Below are 18103 nucleotides of genomic sequence, written 5' to 3'. Positions count from 1 at the left end.
CAGTTTGAATTAACTTTTGTGCATGGCGAGAGAAAGGGATTCAGTTTCATTTTGTTGCATATGGATTTCCAATTTTCCCAGCACCATTTGTTGAAGATGCTATCCTTCCTCCATTGCATGCTTTTAGCCCCTTTATCAAATATAAGGTAGTTGTAGTTTTGTGGATTGGTTTCTGTGTCCTCTATTCTGTACCATTGGTCCACCCGCCTGTTTTGGTACCAGTACCATGCTGTTTTTGTTACTATTGCTCTGTAGTATAGTTTGAAGTCTGGTATCGCTATACCGCCTGATTCACACTTCCTGCTTAGCATTGTTTTTGCTATTCTGGGTCTTTTATTTTTCCATATAAATTTCATGATTGCTTTCTCTATTTCTACAAGAAATGCCGTTGGGATTTTGATTGGCATTGCATTAAACCTATAGAGAACTTTTGGTAATATCGCCATTTTGATGATGTTAGTTCTGCCTATCCATGAACAGGGTATATTTTTCCATCTTCTAAGATCTTCTATTTCTCTCTTTAGGGTTCTGTAGTTTTCATTGTATAAGTCTTTCACCTCTTTTGTTAGGTTGATTCCCAAGTATTTTATTTTTTTTGAAGATATTGTGAATGGAGTGGTTGTCCTCATTTCCATTTCAGAGGATTTGTCGCTGATATACAGGAATGCCTTTGATTTATGCGTGTTGATTTTATATCCTGCCACTTTGCTGAATTCATTTATTAGCTCTAATAGTTTCTTTGTAGACCCTTTTGGGTCTGCTAGGTATAGAATCATGTCATCTGCAAATAGTGATAATTTAAGTTCTTCTTTTCCTATTTTGATGCCTTTGATTTCTTTCGTCTGTCTAATTGCTCTGGCCAGTGTTTCGAGAACTATGTTGAACAGAAGTGGTGATAGAGGGCATCCCTGTCTTGTTCCAGATTTTAGAGGGAATGCCTTCAATTTTTCTCCATTCAGAATGATGCTAGCCTGAGGCTTAGCATAGATTGCTTTTACAATATTGAGGTATGTTCCTGTTATCCCTAGTTTTTCTAGAGTTTTGAACATAAAGGGATGCTGTACTTTGTCGAATGCTTTTTCCGCATCTATCGAGATGATCATATGGTTCTTATTTTTAAGTCTATTGATGTGGTGAATAACATTTATTGATTTCCGTATATTGAACCAGCCTTGCATCCCAGGGATGAATCCTACTTGATCATGGTGCACAATTTTTTTGATATGTTTTTGTATCCGAGTGGCCAGAATTTTATTGAGGATTTTTGCATCTAGGTTCATTAGAAATATTGGTCTGTAGTTTTCTTTCTTTGAAGTGTCTTTGTCTGGTTTAGGTATCAGGGTGATGTTGGCCTCGTAGAGACAGGGTCTCACTAAGATGCTAAAGCTGGCCTCAAAATTGCAATCCTCCTGCCTCAGCTTCCCAAGTCACTGGGATTAGAGGCAGGTGCCACTGGGACCAGCATGGACTTTTTTTTTTCTTGTCATTCCCTAAACAATACAGTATAACAATTATTTATGGAGTATTTACATTGTATTAAATATTATACATAACCTAGAGATGATTGAAAGTACATAGGAGTATATATATATGGATAATATGCTAATACTGTGCCATCTTTTGTAAAGGGACTTGAGGATCCTCAGATTTAAAAGGGAACCTGGAACCAATCCCCAGTGGATGTCAGGGAATGACTATACTGTGAAATTGAAGACCCCATAGCCACCTCCGCTCTGTAAAGAGAAAATGAAGGGGAGGACCTTCATGAGATTAGTTGGTGGGGGTGAACTATTGTGAAGGTTTTTTGTAACTGCATTAGACCAGGGTCCAGAGAAATACTTCAGTCTATGTAGACATCTATTAACTCTGTATTGGAACTAGGAGCTGGGAGATTGTATTCTGGTACCAGCTACGCATGGACTAGTTTTATGACTTTAGACAAGTCTCCTAACCTTTCTTTGGCTACAGTGCTCATCTGTGAAATGAAGCAATGCTTGTTTTCATAAATTATGAATTATGGAGTGTAAACAGAAGCATTAGGGTCCCACCCAAACTCACTGGAAGCCTCTGCAGGGTAGTACCATCTCCAGTGCCACGCACCAGTGTTGATAAGCCAAGAAAGTGCCAACTAGAGAAGCTGCGTCTCTGCTTTGCCCTCCTGGCAAGACTCCTTGGGATGCCAGCCAAGCATTTTTCTCCCTCCTGGAAACTTGCCTTTCAGACAACAGGGGAGAATGGTACCTTACTAACCATTCTTCCCACTGTATGGGGAAACAAGGGCACTTTCATATTTAAACAAAAAGACCATGTGCTGGCCTCAACTGGGTGATAAAGCCTGGGTCACCTGGCTGGCTGGGATTAGGGTTGGGACTGTGGTTTTATTGTATGACTTGCCTTACAGATGCTGGATCCCCTGAGCAGTGCTGAAAATTCCTTATCAGGAAGCTGCCAATCCTTGGACAGATCAGCAGACAGGTATGGGGCTGTGGGTAGCTTGAGTGTTATTAGATGGGCTTTTTTTATTTTTTCTTTCTTTTTTTTTTGGGGGGGTGCGGTCCTGGGGATTGAACACAGAGCCACTTAATCACTGAGCCAGCTACATCCCCAGCTCTTTTTTTTTTTTTGTAGTAGCAGATGGACAGAAAACTTTTTATATGTTTAATATCACGCAGTGCTAACGATCGAACCCAGTGCCTGCCTAGGTTTATTTATTTAATATTTTGAGATAGGGATCACTAAGTTTCTTAGGCCCTCGCCAAATTGCTGAAACTGGCCTCAAGTTTGTGGTCCTGCCTCAGCCTCCGAAGTCTCTGGGATTATAGACATGTGCCACCACACCTGACCAATGCATAGGCATTTTTTGAACTGATGGGTTGAGGAAGTAATGTTCGCTAGTGTGCATCTATGATCCAGCCACAGATTGACAGGCCCAGTGTTAGTTTTTTTGTTTTTAATATTTTATTAGATGTTGATGTCCCTTTATTTATTTATATGTGTGCTGAAAATCAAACCCAGTGCCTCACACATGCTAGGCAAACACTCTACCACTGAGCCACAATCCCAGTCCCAGGCCCAGGGTTAAAACAGCATGCATCTAGGGAAGCCCTCTCCTTAGTTTCCCAAACACCTTGAGAATGTTTTGCTTGCATAATAAAATGAATATAACAATAGCCTATAAAATATCAGTTCATTTATTAAGTGCTTGTTGTGTTGTTTTGAGTGCTCTACATGTTTTGATTTGACTCATAATACTTGCTGCTCTTGGGCGTTTGGGGTCTTTATTGTAACCTAGACTGAGAAACAATGGGCTGTTGAAGTTTGGGGGAAAAAACGAGATTTTCATCCATGGGTTTACTTTGATTTTAAATTTTTTTTGTCCAAATATTTCTGGTGGAATAAGAAACAGGGATATGATAATTGGAAAACAACATTCTAGGAGGAAATGTGTTCTCCTTTATATAGAACATGGCTCTTAGAGCTGGCCCCAGCACTGATCCCACTGCTCCATTATCTCAGCCTTGTTTTGGCCACCTCTGACTGGGTTTAGGGTTATGGTTAGAAGCTAAGGAGCAGGGGTTGGGGTTGTGGCTCAGTGGTAGAGTGCTCATCTAGCATGTGTGAGGCACTGGGTTCGATCCTCAGCACCACTTAAAAATAAATAAATAAATAAATAAAAGTAAAGGTATTGTATCCATCTACAACTTAAAAATTTTTCAAAAAAAATGGAGAGCAAGTTTAGTTTTTTTTTTTTTTTTAATTTGTGTATCTGATTAATTGTTTATGTGGGTACTGATCTTCTGACTGTGGCCAAATTTGACCTGAGCACTGATAAGTGTGATCTTCCTCTAGGTGTCATAGAATGTAGTCATAGATACGTGTTGATTCCAATATATATCCTTGATTGGGGCTTGCTTTCCAATCAGGGTAGCAAGAAGGCACAAGTGAAAGTGCTAGGAGTCCTCACTGGTTGAGGGCTCTGCCAGGACAGGGACTGACTCTGACTTTGGACTATCTTCTGAGCTTTGGGATAGGAAGAGAGGACAGAAGGTCTGGGGAAGGTCTTGGGAAGAAGGCGGCAGCCCCCAAGTCACTGTCTTGGAAGTTCTGACCTATGACCCTTTCAAAAGGTACTTGCTTATCAGTCAGGGAAAGGGCTATTCAGGTGGATGCTGGGAAAGATAGCCGAATTTACCTACTTCCCTGGTTTTGGGTATTTCTTCCAACCTTCTTTTTTATTTTGTTTTCTCCTTGTGAATGAAACCCAGTGATCTGAACTGACTTCATTGAGGTCTGGCCTGACCTGAGTTCAGAGCTCTTGTCTTCCCTTTTTGGGAAAGGGCAGACCTGGAGCCAGATAGACCTGTATCCAATCCCAGCTCCAGCAGATATTTCAGTAGCTTCAAATAAGTGCGTTAACTTCTTAGTTCCTCAGTGTCCCTCTCTCTAGAATAGGATAGTAATGACTAATTGAAAGGAAGATGCTTGGTATAACTGCAGGAACACAGACTTTGGAGTCACAGATGTGGATTTGAAGTCTAGCTCTGTTGCTTCCTAGCTGTATCCTTGGGGAAATAAATAAGAATGTTCATACCTAAACCAGTAGGGTGTCTGCGAAGACACATTGCCTACCTTGCAGAGTTATGAGGGTTAAATAAGAAAAAGCTCACTCTCTGTAAACTATGCTGTTGTTATCTTTGTTACTACTTGGGCCAGGGATTCTCTTGCAGCTCTTCACCTGTTACATAGGTGGAGAAAAAGGCCAAGAAGGTAAAGTAAAGGGGTATGCAGCCAAGGTGGAGCTCAGCAGGACTGTCACTTACCACCCAGGGTCCTGTCACATTTGGGCCTCTGACAAGTGAAGGGTGGAGAAAGCAGGGGACTAGACTAAGGAAAGGGCTACTTCCCTCCAGTTCCTCTTTCCACACCTGTGCACATGGGAGGCACTTTGAAGAAGAGATGATTTAGATGCCCTTGACTTCTATTCTGCCTTCTGAGCTGCACTGGAAGTACACTGAGGTCTATTTTGTGATTCCTTTTTGCTCTCTCTAGCCCATCCTTCCGGAAATCAAGAATGTCCCGAGCCCAAAGCTTCCCAGACAACAGACAGGAGTACTCAGGTAAATTCCACAGAGCCTGGGTTAGCAAAGCAGGGGAGTCTTTGTGGGTCCAGAGAGTTCTGAGTTGGGAAGCCAAAACTGTGTAGACAAATTTGCCTGGGCTTACTGCTCTAGGGTCTTGAATGACCTGGGACTTAAGTGGCTCACTCACATTGACCTGCCCAAAACCAGTGACTCCCTTGTTTTACTTAGATCGGGAAACCCAGCTCTATGACAAAGGGGTCAAAGGCGGAACCTATCCCCGGCGCTACCACGTGTCTGTGCACCACAAGGACTACAATGATGGTGAGTGCGCCTCCATGCTGCCCTCTGCTGGCTGCCTCACAAAAGACCATGCTTAATGCTTTGCTTTGGAAAAGCCACCACTAGTGGGTGGGACCTGGGTACTCCAGGATCTGTGTTTTCCATTAATCCTGGGAAATTGTGCCTTAGTCTTGAGTCAAGAGAGACAGAAGATAACCAGACAAGGAGTATTGCATTTTCAAACTAAGTAGCTGCTGCTAGGAACTCCGTCTTTTTGTCCATGGTGTACTCTGGAGTGCCGTCTCTCCAATGACCTTTTCTGCATCAGCAGCAGACACAGCGGAGCTGTGGCAGAGGGGGTCGGAGTAGGATGCTGAGGAGAAAAGAGACTTGTGCTGGGGATTGGCCTTATCAGTCCCTGTCCCCACTCCCTATGGCCATGGCTCCCTGAACTGGCTACTTCTTTATTTCTGCTTTTGTCTTGATTCTCAAGGTGCTTGGGACAGCAGTCTTTCTGGCATGAGTCAAGTGGAAGGGCAGACAGGATAGACCCAAGCCAGTGTTGTCTATCACTTCTAGCTGGTCTGCACATTCTATCTTGTGGCCAGAGGTCTGACTTGCTCTACTCTGGCCCCTTATCTTTTTAGGCAGAAGAACATTTCCCCGAATACGGCGTCATCAAGGCAACCTGTTCACCCTAGTGCCCTCCAGCCGCTCCCTAAGCACAAATGGCGAGAACTTGGGTCTGGCTGTGCAATACCTGGACCCTCGTGGACGACTACGGAGTGCAGACAGCGAGAATGCCCTCTCTGTTCAGGAGAGGAGTGTGCCAACTAAGTGTGAGGAATGTCCCTGGCTAGGAGAAGACTGTCAAGGGTGCTCAGACAAGCTTCAGGGTTGGGAGGACAGCCAGGCCACTAGGGTGTTTAGGCTCAGCATTCTGCTGCTCTGGCCCATCCTTTCCCCACAGGGACATCCTTGGAGAGAGCAGCATACCCTGGATCTTAGGCCTGACTCCACTGCTGTGTAGACAAGCCATTAATCTCCAGCCTTTAGTTTTTCCGTGTTTAAATTGAAAAGCATGCTCTTAGTCCCTGATGTAGTAAGGTATTTGGGAGCTTTGAAAGTCATGCAGAAGAGCATTTGACCATAAGTTTAGCAAGTCCTCTGTTTCCCAGGACTCTGATCTTAAGCTCCCTTTGATGAGGGCTCTGGGTCTACTTCAGATGGGGTACTGAAAGAGGTGATGGTGCTGGGCATGGGGGAACCTAAGCCAGAGGTCTCATGATCAAGTGGCTGGAGAACAAGGAGGGTCTCCATAAACAATGTGCATAATATAACACTCTTTTCCAATGTTCTCTTGTAGCTCCTAGTGCCCCCATCAATTGGCGTCGGGGGAAGCTCCTGGGCCAGGGTGCCTTTGGTAGGGTCTATTTGTGCTATGATGTGGACACAGGACGAGAACTTGCTTCTAAGCAGGTCCAGTTTGACCCGGACAGTCCTGAGACAAGCAAGGTACTGCCTTTCCCATTCTCTGACCTCCAGTTCTCGAGAACTCTTTCAATATAAGTGCCTGTCTTGTACTGCACAGATTAATAGCTCCAGGTGCTACAGGTTGCCTCCCCCCATCACTCTTCCTCCCAAGCTCTCTTGCTATCCACCCTGGTCCTAACTATGGGGTGAAGAGTTGATGGTCCAAGGAGCACCAAGCCCCTCCGGGAGGATCTAAGGCCATCTCATAGTCCCATGCAACCCAAACAGAGGTGATAATCATCGCCAGAAAGGGTACTCCCTGTCCCCACTCCCGAAGTACCTTTCTCCACTTACTTGGGCCAGCTCTAAAGGAGAAATCATGTGACTGACACCTCAATTTGAATAGGCAAATACAATAGCTACCTTAACTAAGCCCCCACAACCCCTCCTTCCTTCTCCCTGTCTGCCTTCCTCCAGGCCTGGGAGTGCCATATCCCAAGGACTGGCCAGCATTGTGGCCAAGGGTCAGACAGCGAACAGGCCTTCTTTTCTCCATACGAAGTTCCCAAGGCAGATCCCTGTGAAGCACAGTCTAGGGCAAGCTGAGTGCATCCCAGGCAGGCACACCCAATCCCCTAAGTGCCTGGGTGACCACTGGCCCTTCCCTAGGAGGTGAGTGCCCTAGAGTGTGAGATCCAGTTGCTGAAGAACTTGCAGCATGAGCGCATTGTGCAGTACTATGGCTGCCTGCGGGACCGTGCCGAGAAGACTCTGACCATCTTCATGGAGTACATGCCAGGGGTATGTGTGCCTTGGACATATGAATCTCTCACAAAAAGGAGCCTGATCTGGGGTGAGGCCTTGGGGAGTCACTCTTGACCTGGGTCTGACCTCCTGGGGCTCCAGAGGTTCAGGGGAGCTAGGTAAGGTTATGGCAGGACCTGGATTCAGGAGAACCGTACCTGTGGCTATAGTAAAGGTGTCAGGTGAGAAATGTCCTAGCCTAGCTTAACCCAAGGTTGGCGCTTGAGGTCTGGTTCTTGTCCAGTAAGCACAGACTTCACCTGAAGCAAAGTTCCCTTCTTCTGCATGTGGGTCATCCATTGCTTGAAGGAAGGATTGTTATTTATGTTTTTCTCCAAGCTGCCTGGCAGCTCCTGTCAAAGTGCCCAGCACATCACAGATGGAGCTTAGATGAATCACTGCTTTGCTACAGTGCCTGGGGCCAGGAAATAGCCTTGCCCCCTCCCACAGCCATCCCCTGAGGGGACTCCCTGTGACTCCTTGTGACTGCTAGGGCTCAGTGAAAGACCAGTTGAAGGCCTATGGAGCTCTGACGGAGAGTGTGACCCGCAAGTATACCCGGCAGATCCTGGAGGGCATGTCCTACCTGCATAGCAACATGATTGTTCACCGGGACATCAAGGGTGAGCAGGGCTTAGGCTGTATGGAGTCTTCAAGTCTACCATTTAGTGACTGGGTGGGCCAACACTGAACCATTTTGAACTTTCTATAAAGTGGGATCCCCAGTTGCTTCCCCAGCCATGTGGGATTAATATGAAGAACAGTTGAACAATTTGGGGAAATACTTTAGTCCAGTGTGAATGCTGACCACGAAGACCTGTGACTTCACACTGTAAGTTTGAGGCTTCCCTTCCCTGTGTGCCCTGTGCAGCTTATGTCGAATTCAGTGTAGCTCCCATCCTCCATAGCTCTCTGTGACCTGGAGGGAGGATGATAGAAAATAGAAGGGGGGGCCAAGGTGGAAGTTTCTGCTCTTCCATGCTTTAGGAGCCAACATCCTCCGAGACTCTGCTGGGAATGTGAAGCTTGGGGACTTTGGGGCCAGCAAACGCCTGCAGACCATTTGCATGTCAGGGACTGGCATGCGTTCAGTCACTGGCACTCCCTACTGGATGAGCCCCGAGGTCATCAGCGGCGAGGGCTATGGAAGGAAAGCAGATGTATGGTGAGTGCTGGGACATACCAGGACTCTGTCTCCCTGCCTGGGCTGTAGTCGCTCTGAATTGGAAATGATTTGGGGAACCTTGCATGTGAAAGGAGGGCCTGCCTTTTGCTAACTGGTGCACCCATGGACTAGGCTCCTTGTATGCAGCGGTGGTGGTGTTTGCAGTAGCACAAATAGGGTGTGTTTTAATTCCAAATAACAAATCTTGTTAGTGCTAGAAATTTAAGCCATGGAAAAAGTATCCTTGGGTTTGCTGAACCCCTTGAGAAGCAGAATCCACTCTGAAGACGTAAATCTGTCTCTAAACAAAAGCAGACTTATGCCCTTTCTCCTAGTGCTCAGATGGACTTGCCTTTGCCTGAGTTTATTTCTATTTTCAGAAAGGACCTAGAAGTCACAAGAACTTTTCTTGAATAGTTATTGTGGTGGGCTTAACAATGTCCCCCCATGTCCTGATCCCTAGAATCAGTAAATGTTACCTTATATGGTAGCAGGTCTTTGCAGCTGTTAACTTTGAGATGGAGGGGTTATCCTGGATTATCCAGGTGGGCCTGGCATACTCACAAGAGTCCTTATAAAAGGGGGTTCAGTTGGTGCAGTGGCACACTCCCATAACTCCAGCTACTGGGGAGGATAAGGCAGAAGGATCAAAAATAGTCTGGGCAATTTAGCAAGATCCTGTATCAAAAACAAACAATAAAAAAAATTTTTTTTAAAGGGCCAGGAAAACCTGGATAACTTGGCGAAACCCCATCTCAAAAACTAAAGGGCTGGGGATGTAGTTTAGTGGTAGAACACTTGCCTAGCATGTGCAAAACTCTGGGTTTGATCCCCAGCACTACAAAAATTAAAAATAAAGACGGAGGCAGGAGGTCAGAGTGGGAAATAGGAAGTGTGACAATGAAAATACAAGGCTGGAGTAAGCCACGCAGGTGCATGAGCCAAGAAACACAGGTGGGGCTAGAGTGTAGCTCATTATAAAATACAGCACATGCTTGGAGAGCACAAGGCTCAGGTTGATCTGAGTGTATACACGCATGCGTGCATGCATTACACACACACACAAAGAAAGAGAAGTGCAGGGGGCCTTCTTTAGAAGCTGGAAAGGTGAGGAAATGAATTCTCCCTTCAAAAGCCTCCAGAAGGAATAAGCCCTGCTAATGAATGCCTTAACTCTAGTCTGGGGAGACTAATTTTAGATTGGTGATCTCCAGAACTGGATGATAATAAGTATGTGTTGTAGTTATGCCACTAAGTTTGTGATAATTTGTTACAGCAGCAATAGGAAATTAATATAATTATCTTGGAGGTTTGGGGTTTTGTGTGTGTATGGTGCTGGGGATGGAACCCAGAATCTCCCATGTGCAAGGCAAGCATTCTAGCACACATTCCCAGCCCACTTGGAGCTCTGTCAGTGCCCAGTGGTTCCTTTTTCTCCAGTCTGAAGAAGTAAGTACCCAGGTGAGTGATTTGTGCAGGTTGATGAGGCCTGTATGGATAAGAGCAAAGAGTGTTTCAAAGTTTTCTGGTCTTGGGATTCAAGGAGTCTCATTCCTCAGCTTAGCACATCCTGCACTTCAGTGTGATCTGAGGAAGGCACCTCCTTTCACAAAGGTGGGTGAGGCAGCTGGGAGCCTAGAACTGGCCAAGGGGTGACGTGAGATTCTCTCTCCAGGAGCCTGGGCTGCACAGTGGTGGAAATGCTGACAGAGAAGCCACCTTGGGCAGAGTATGAAGCTATGGCCGCTATTTTCAAGATTGCCACCCAGCCCACCAACCCTCAGCTGCCTTCCCACATCTCTGAACATGGCCGGGACTTCTTGAGGCGCATTTTTGTGGAGGCTCATCAGAGACCTTCAGCTGAGGAGCTGCTCACACACCACTTTGCACAGCTCGTATACTGAGCTCTTAAGGCTACTGCTGCCAGCTGCCCCGTGCTGCACAGGCGGGGGCTGCTGTGGGGCGCAGTGAAGTTGCTGCTTCTCCCAGACCAGGCTGTGGACCTTGGAGCTGCAATCCAGCCAGCGTTTGTCTGTGCCCCTTCTGCCAATGGGGCTCAGCTAGGATGGGATGGCTGTAGCCTCAAGGACTGGGAGCCCCCCGCCTGCCAGACCCAAGAGCTCCAGTGTCTTAAGCTCAGTGTGGAGGGAAGGGGCTGGGAAAGTGTGTAAGGCAGCTGCGGGCCCTGCCCTTGGGGTTGTCCTGACACTGCCGTTGACTGGGAAGCCTGGGGTGGGGGGTACAGGACTGACTCAAGGGTATGAATAGTGTTATTTTCATTCAGAGTGTTATTTTGTTTCTCCTCCCAATGTCTGGAGATCACCAGGGTGTCTCTGGGCTGGATGAGCCCAATCAAGCCTGAGGTAAAGCCCAGTGTCCCACAAATGAGGGAAGACAGAGGCCCAAGTCAGTTTTGCCAGTCCTAGACTTTACCAAAGATGAATGAAGCAAATGTTATGCTGCCTTATTCAGGGAAGGAGGAACATATCCTGCCTGCCCCCATGACTCTGCACCCCCAAGCAGGAGCCTGAGACATGGCTGCCCCCACTGAGGGGGGAGACCCAGTTTTATCAATGCAATTGTCTCTGTTTTACAAGTTGGAGTCACTCTTATGCTGTATCCAGTTTCTAAACTGGAGACTGTGCCCTCTGGGTTCTGAGTACCCCTGTGTGAGCTTGGGCTTTGGGCTGGATTCTAAAGAGTTGATGGGATGACCTTTGTGCTTCTGGCCTGGCATGTTTCCTCACTGAAGCAGAGAGGAAGGTGGACAACTCAGTGGGCCCAGCAAGGCTGTTCAGGAGAGCCCAGGGGTTGTCTCTGCCTGTCAGTCATGTCCCTGCCAGGCCAAGCCCACTCCATCTAGTAGAAGGGAAAGCCCATGTGCTGCAACCAGCAGTGTCCAAAACCACCAGCTCTGTTCTTCCTTAGCCTTGCCCATCCCTGTGAGGTCTCAGCCTCTTTCCCTTCTTGTTCCTCCCCTGAGGGAGGAATGGCAGTGGGGAGCCAGTATCTCCAAGCAGCTTAGAGTTGGCCATATTTACCTCAGCCTGGGCGCTGGTCCTTTCTTCCGGCCCCTCCCCTCCAAAATGTGCCTATTGCTAGAGCTCCTCCCTCCCAACACCCAGTTTCCTTGGGAGTTATCATAAAAGAAAGAAAGGAAAAAAAAAAAAAAAAGCTAGTGCCCGTGGATGGGCATCTCCAGGGAGCTGGGGATTAGCGCCAGGCAGCTCACTGCCAGCCATGCCCACTACCCCACGGGCACAGAACAAGCCAAAGCCTTCGTTGTATGTTGACGATGCACTTTTATGAATGTAGTTTCTATCGCTGTTTTTAGCCTTTTCACATCATGTAATGTGAGGCCTTGTACTTGTTAATTTATATCTCAGATCATATTTGATGGTTTTTATATATCAATTCTAGACTGTTACAGGTGATGGACGCCTCAAGAGAGAGAAGAGAAAATGAAAGCAGCTGGTTTTGCAGAATGTGTGTTGCACGGTGCCAATTGGGCCTGGGCCCCCTTCCATCCCTTTTCCCCTGGGGCCTCTGTCAGGCCACCTTCTACCCATCACTGCCCTCTGAGGCCAGTGAGCACACATGCTCCTGCCTCTACCTCGGCCCTTGCCCAGGGTGGGGACTGGCCCCTCATCTTGACCAAAGCTGCCAACAGGCAGCTCGGCCTCTCCAGGACTCCATCCTGATGGCTGTAGCACTCCTTGGCCCATACCCTGTCCCCAGTCCCCATTTCCCAAGAGGAAACAGAGCATGGTGCCACTGATGAGACTAAGTGAGACGACTCTGCTACTCTGCATGACCCAGGTTCAGGCTCTTACAGAGCCCTACCCCTGGGGTCTTACCTCACAGGGATTATTTTTAAAATAAAATTTTAAAACTAGCCAACAAACCCTGCACTCCCCCCAAATCAAAAAAGACCGACTTTTGTGCCAAAAACTGTGGACATGCTGGATCAGCATCCTCAGGACCAAGCTGTTGCTTAATTTTAATTTATTTTTTTTATTATTAACTAATCAAGATTAAAAATTCTTGGACTCTAGGATGGCCTGGGCCCCAAAGTTCTGGAGGGCAGTTTCCTTGCAGTCCCAGGCTTGCCATGGCAAGGGGCCATGCTACCATTTTCTTACCATTCCATGGGGTATGTTTGCCTTGGCCAACCCCACACATAAGGGCCAGTTCGCGTGCTGCCACCCTTCTGCCCCTCTTGCCCTCCCAGCTCTGTGTGTCTGAATTGTGGATTGTGCAGAAGAACCTGCAGCCAGTTATTTGACTGTATCTTGACTGAGGGCTTGCAGTGCAAAGCCAGGCCAGTGTCACGCATTACTTACAATAAAAGGGATCATTTATACCAGGGGGGTCCTGTGCGGTGCTTTTGGTTGGGGGAAGTAGGTGTATGCCTGGGAGGGGCTGGGGATGGCACCTAGTAACAAGGTGCCTCAAGCAGGAGAGAACTTGATGCCAAGAGGGGCCTTGGCATGACTTGGTTAGGTACCACTGTTACCTCAGTGTGCCCTCCTTCCTCCACTCCCTCTCCCTTTCTAGGACCTCTCCTGAAAGTGATAAATTAGGGCCAATTTACTGAGGCGCTGTTGGCCTTTCTGACCTAAACATCACCAGTGGCTTAGTTCCTGGGACCCTCATGGCATCTAGTAAGGTCTTCTTTTGAGGCTCCCCTTGGACCCATCCTGCAGGGCATTATCAGAAACCACCTCCAGCATCTCTCCTTGGCTCAGCTGCTGCTGTTGCTTAACTCTGAGCGGAGACTGTCCTTGTCCCCAACAGAGGCCTCACTATAGGAAGTTGGGCTTTCCCTGAGTGAGGCTCTTAACAGCTCCCAGGATCCAGGCCTTGGGTGCTGTTGGCTTACTAAGCATTGTGTCTACTTCCTCAAGGAGCAGTGCTTACCTCAACAGAGCACAGTGGCTCATCTGTCACCAGGAATTGAGACCAATTCCTACACACTGCTTATTAGTAAGTCGAGTTGTATGGGGCAGTGGCAGCAAGTCCTAGAGGTGTCTATCCTCTTGTTCCACCACCTTATCTATCCCACAGGCAGTTTGGAGAAGTCAGGACAGCTGGGTCTGCGCAGGAGAACCCAATCTTCCAAGATTGCCTTGTTTCTCTGCTGTACACTGTCACCTCTCAGTGTGCCTGGGCTCTCAGAACAGCTGACAACCTCTCCTTGGATGACCTGGTAGGGGTAGCTGTGGTTGCCCCACTCCCCAGAACACAGCAATAAGAGGGGCACAAAAATGAGGAGGGACAAAAGGAAACCTTTAGCAACACTTGCCAGGTCTGTGGGTTCCCACCATTCCATGCAGATTTCCAAGGCAAAGGAATAGGATTGGGGAGCTGCACAGCTGGGAACAGCCCATAGAAAGGGGTTAGACAGACTCTGCTGAAGGGTTCTGCCTTGGGCCCTGCCCCCCAGGTGTAGCAAGGCAACCAGATGACATTGATGCTTCTGGTTCTTCTCTTCAGAACAGGGGTGTCGATGTGAGGCCATGGGCTTGGGAAGTCAGCCAACCCAAAGATCAAGGGAGAGTGGAGTTGCAGTTACAGAATCACACTGTTTGACCGTGCGGCATCCTGGCTGAGCAGAGAGCACCCCTTTTCTCAAGCAGTTTGTATTTCCTTGACACTGCTGCCCCTCCATCAAAGCCAGGAGTGCTCTGGGCTAACCCTGAACCCCTTCCCCTCCCTGTGGTCAATGGGCATCCTGTCACAAGAGCCCCCACAACAGGCCACATAATAGAGTCAGGATCTGTTTAAACATGTTTAAAACAGGGTTATCACAACAGTCAGAAGGCAGAAATGAGGGAGAGGAGGGGGCACGGCTGCTGCTGGCCCCCGAAGGTCTCAGAAGCGCTCAGCCTGGCGGGGACTTTAGCTTCATGGTGCAAGGGGGTCCCAGCCCCAAGGCAGTGGGCCCTGCCTTGCCTTCTACTTCCCCATTCCCTCCCCCATCAGCTGCTGTGGCATCCTTGAGGTCCAGCAGGTGACACTCTCACTTTCCTTCCTCCCAGTCTGTGGCTCAGGACCAGGCTAAGGGCAGAGGTAGATGGGGAGACATGGTGGCCAACATGGCCCAGGTGGCAGTAAGGGAGCTTGGGACCCTGAGGGGGGCATGCTGACTCCTTGCTGGAGAAAAGGCACCTAAAAAGGGAAGCTGGGCTTGGCGGCCATGTGGTGAGGTGGGGTGGGCTGAAGGAAGCAGGGTGAGCAAACCCCAATCCTGGTTCCCACCCCTTGACCCCCACTGAAGGAGAAGGAAGGAATCCTGGAGCAGAGCCCTGCCCCGGAACCTTCTGCCTGAGCAAGCCTCCCCCTTCCCACCCTGCCCCCTACTCAAACCCAGAGAATCTTTTTCCCGCCCTTCCCACCGCCCAGTTCCAGGCCCTCCACTGAGGGAGTGGATGGTCAGAGGGGCCTCAGGCTGTCTTGGTGCCGGGGTCCACCTCTTTGTGGGCCCAGAGCTCCTTGTGCTGTTTGCGGCCGAATCCCTCATCGTAGTTGCCTTTGCTCTTAAACAGCTGCTGAAAGTGGGGTTTGCAGTAAAACTCACCATGCAGCGCGGCATAGCTGCCCAGACTGCGGAAGCAGAGCATCAGGGTCAGGCGGGGTCAGGACTAGAGGCAGGGCAAGGGGTGGGCAAGGCAGGGTCGCACCTGAGCTTGGTATGGCAGTGCTTGCAGCAGAAGCAAGAGTTGTGGAAAATGAGCTTGTCTGCCACCAGCCGCTCCATGGGGTACACAGTCTTCTGGCAGGCGGCACAAGTCTCCTTCACCTGGGCCCGCAGGCTGAAGGACTGTTTCGAGGGACGCTCAGCCAGGAGCCTGGCCAGCGCCCACTCCTTCCTCCACCCTCACCCACCCTAAGGGCCCTACCTTGGAGCGCTGCACAACGCTGTTGCCACCGCTGCTTTTGGCTTCCTGAGAGACAGACAGTCAGGGCAGGCTCTGAGGCGGCCCAGCCCAGACCTAGGGGCAATCAAAGAGGGGGCAAAGGGTGCCCGGCAAACACACAGCTCCTCTCCCCTCGCCCCTCCCACCCGGCTGGTCACCTACATGAGAGGGGGTGGCCTGGGCGGCTCCCGCAGCCTGGAACATGGCTTGTCGGAGGTGATGGAGGCCCCAGGCAGAGACGCGGCACCGGCTGGGTTCTGCAAGGGGAAGTCAGTCGATGGGGCCCCACGAGCCTTCTCCAGGCTGCAGGGTGGGGGTGTTTACAGGCAGGGGGCTGGGGGGCTGTGGTTGGGACTTTCCCTAAGTCATTTCCTGTTGCTCTCGGTTTTGCCACTTCCGCCCCTCACCCACCCTCTTGCCTGCCCGTCCCCCACGCTGCTCCCCAAGGGGCAGGGGTCCTGGAGTGGAACCATGTGTGGGAAAAGAACAAAGTTATGGGGCAGCGGCCGGGCACAAAAGGTCCTGCGCAGCCTCCTCGTGCGCTCCGCGGGCTGGGACCCCTCCTGGGGTGAGGGGAGGTCAGGGGAAGGCCGGGCGGACGCGGCCGGGCGAAAACCCGCTGCCCAGCCTGACTCGCGCAGCACGCTGCCCGGCGCGGGGCCCAGGCACCCAGCCCCTGGACAGCGCCCCGGCCCAGGCGCCCGCCCCGCCCCGCCCCGCCGCGCCGCAGCCCCAAGTCGGCCCCGGCACCTTGGACCCAGGGAAACAGACCCCAGACCGGGGAACTCCCGCGGGCCCCACCCTCGCTGGGGAGCGGCCCTGAAGGCAGAAACAAGCCTCGGGGCCGACGGCGAGAGCGAAGCACAGAGTCGCTGGGCGTTGGGACCCCGCGGGCGGAGGCAGAGGCGGCCCCCGTCCCCCACCTCGGCGCCTGGGCCCTAGAGCCGGATGCTGGCCCCTCCCCCAGGGCGCCCGCGCGTCTCACCGGGCCCCGGCCTGGGCCGCGGGGCGGGGGTCGGTCTCCGGGGGCCGCCTCGAGTGGGAGGAAGGTGAGGGCGCGAGCTGCCGCCGCTGCCAGTGGTCCCCAAGCGGCCACCGCCGCCGCCGCCGCCTTATCGCGGCGCCGCCCCCGCCGGCCCCCGCCCCGCGCCCGCCCATTGGCTCCGCCGCGCCCGGAGCCGCCTCCGGGTCCCGGGCGCCGCCGCCGACCCCCCTCTGCGCTTTGTCTTTCTCCGACTCGCCGTTCCCCCGCCTTTGTCTGCCCCCCGCGCCGACCCCACGCAGCCTCTCGGGCTTGCTGGGCTCCAGGGACCGGCCGCCCCGTCTGCCGGCTCTCGACGACGCCGGGCCGTGGGCAGCCGCGCTTGAGGAAAAGACAGAGGTGGGGACCGGAGCTCGAGGTTCCACACCGCCCCTCCTGCGGGGACCAGTGCAGGCTCTGGTTTCAGGACACGACACTACTGGCACAGCCCCTTCGAGCTTGCCTGAGCCTTTCGCTGCCTCAGTTTGCCCGTTGGCCCTCGTGGTCGCAGGTTTCCGGCAGCTCCTGTTCCCGCCCGGCGCAGTGTGGGCCCCGCAGCCTGAGAGACCCCACTGGGGCGACCCCGGAGGCAAGGCAGGGACCCTGGGTTCGGCTCCCGCGCCCCCTCGGGTTGCGGGGTCCTCCCGCCGCCAGGGGCCGCTCCCGCGCCTGCACAGCCCGCGGAGAAAGATGGCAGCGGCACGCGGTCCCGCCAAGCCCCGCCGCGAGGCTGCGAGGCCAGTGTTAGGGGCCGCAGGGAGGGCTCGGGGCAATCGCTGTCAGTGGCCTTGGCTGGCCGCTTGCCACGGAGCTGACCTGCATGAGAGGTCGGGCAGGGTTTCTACCCCAATGCGCCTTCTGCTGCCCGGTAGACAGGGGCGGACAAGGCTGTTGGCCGCAGTTTCCCAGAGCACCCACTGTCCCAGAGCTGGCGTCTTGAAGCCTTTCTGTGGCCCGACTTTGTGGCATTACTAATGTTACTGGCAACCCGACCCAGGGCCCTTGCCTGTTTTCTGGCTGGTTGGATTCGGCTGCAGCCCGCATAAGAAAGAGGCAAAAGAAAAGAAAAAGTGAACTTTATGCAGTTTGACCAAACTGGAAAGAAACAGCTAGATTGCTTCTCTAGCCCATGACACTGAAGCCGCCACAATTTACAACAAAAGCCAGGTGATATGCATATGTAGATTTAGTTGGCCTGAAGAGAGGCAAAACGGGACAAAATACACATATATTTAGTGAACCCGTGCTCAATAGGCCAAGCAGGAGTCTCCCTCTCAGCTTCTTTGGCACCTGTTAGAGTGAGGGTTGCAGCCTTCCCTTTCCATTCTCCTCGAGGAAGTTCGTCTTAATCCAGCGGGTC

At 51.0% G+C, this 18103-nt stretch overlaps 2 protein-coding genes across 6 annotated transcripts in view; one reads left to right on the top strand and one right to left on the bottom strand.

Annotated features, from left to right (window-relative positions):
• Map3k3 (mitogen-activated protein kinase kinase kinase 3) overlaps positions 1 to 13165 on the top strand; it is a 73906-nt gene extending 60741 nt beyond the window's left edge. For all 3 annotated transcript variants that reach the window (XM_046427715.2, XM_058573720.1, XM_046427714.2), the window contains exons 9-17: positions 2402 to 2475; positions 5050 to 5117; positions 5310 to 5402; positions 6008 to 6199; positions 6727 to 6875; positions 7503 to 7634; positions 8131 to 8260; positions 8625 to 8802; positions 10478 to 13165. In XM_046427715.2, coding sequence (XP_046283671.1) covers positions 2402 to 2475; positions 5050 to 5117; positions 5310 to 5402; positions 6008 to 6199; positions 6727 to 6875; positions 7503 to 7634; positions 8131 to 8260; positions 8625 to 8802; positions 10478 to 10706 — 1245 coding nt within the window. In that variant the 3' untranslated portion in view covers positions 10707 to 13165. The remainder of the gene's footprint in view (positions 1 to 2401; positions 2476 to 5049; positions 5118 to 5309; positions 5403 to 6007; positions 6200 to 6726; positions 6876 to 7502; positions 7635 to 8130; positions 8261 to 8624; positions 8803 to 10477) is intronic.
• Positions 13166 to 14580: 1415 nt separating this feature from the next.
• On the bottom strand, positions 14581 to 16817 carry Limd2 (LIM domain containing 2). Of its 3 annotated transcripts, none has more exons than XM_046427718.2 (5): positions 16708 to 16817; positions 15885 to 15979; positions 15705 to 15749; positions 15486 to 15625; positions 14581 to 15408 (listed from the first exon to the last, which is right to left on the bottom strand). In XM_046427718.2, exons 2-5 carry the CDS (start codon positions 15924 to 15926, stop codon positions 15249 to 15251), a joined length of 387 nt encoding a protein of 128 aa, XP_046283674.1. In that variant the 5' UTR covers positions 15927 to 15979; positions 16708 to 16817; the 3' UTR covers positions 14581 to 15248. The 3 variants fall into 3 exon arrangements, with proteins under 3 accessions (XP_046283674.1, XP_046283675.1, XP_046283676.1); XM_046427719.2 differs by having other exon boundaries at positions 16646 to 16776; XM_046427720.2 differs by lacking the exon at positions 16708 to 16817 and adding an exon at positions 16524 to 16541.
• Between the last annotated feature and the right edge of the window lie 1286 nt (positions 16818 to 18103).

The sequence above is a fragment of the Marmota monax genome, unplaced genomic scaffold, assembly GCF_021218885.2.
Source record: "Marmota monax isolate L192 unplaced genomic scaffold, Marmota_monax_Labrador192_F-V1.1 WCK01_AAM20220418_F8-fsc00285, whole genome shotgun sequence".
In the NCBI taxonomy this organism is placed as follows: Eukaryota; Metazoa; Chordata; class Mammalia; order Rodentia; family Sciuridae; genus Marmota; species Marmota monax.
Note: the sequence above shows the minus strand (reverse complement) of the source record. Positions and strands in the feature narration are given on the sequence as shown.

Excerpts from the sequence above, each read along its gene's own strand:
- Limd2 (XM_046427718.2), bottom strand. The coding sequence starts at position 15,926 with ATGTTCCAGGCTGCGGGAGCCGCCCAGGCCACCCCCTCTCAT. Across the intron at positions 15,626-15,704 it reads GCGTTGTGCAGCGCTCCAAG|TCCTTCAGCCTGCGGGCCCA; the intron begins GTAGGGCCCTTA and ends CCCTCGAAACAG. Across the intron at positions 15,409-15,485 it reads CACTGCCATACCAAGCTCAG|TCTGGGCAGCTATGCCGCGC; the intron begins GTGCGACCCTGC and ends CTGCTTCCGCAG.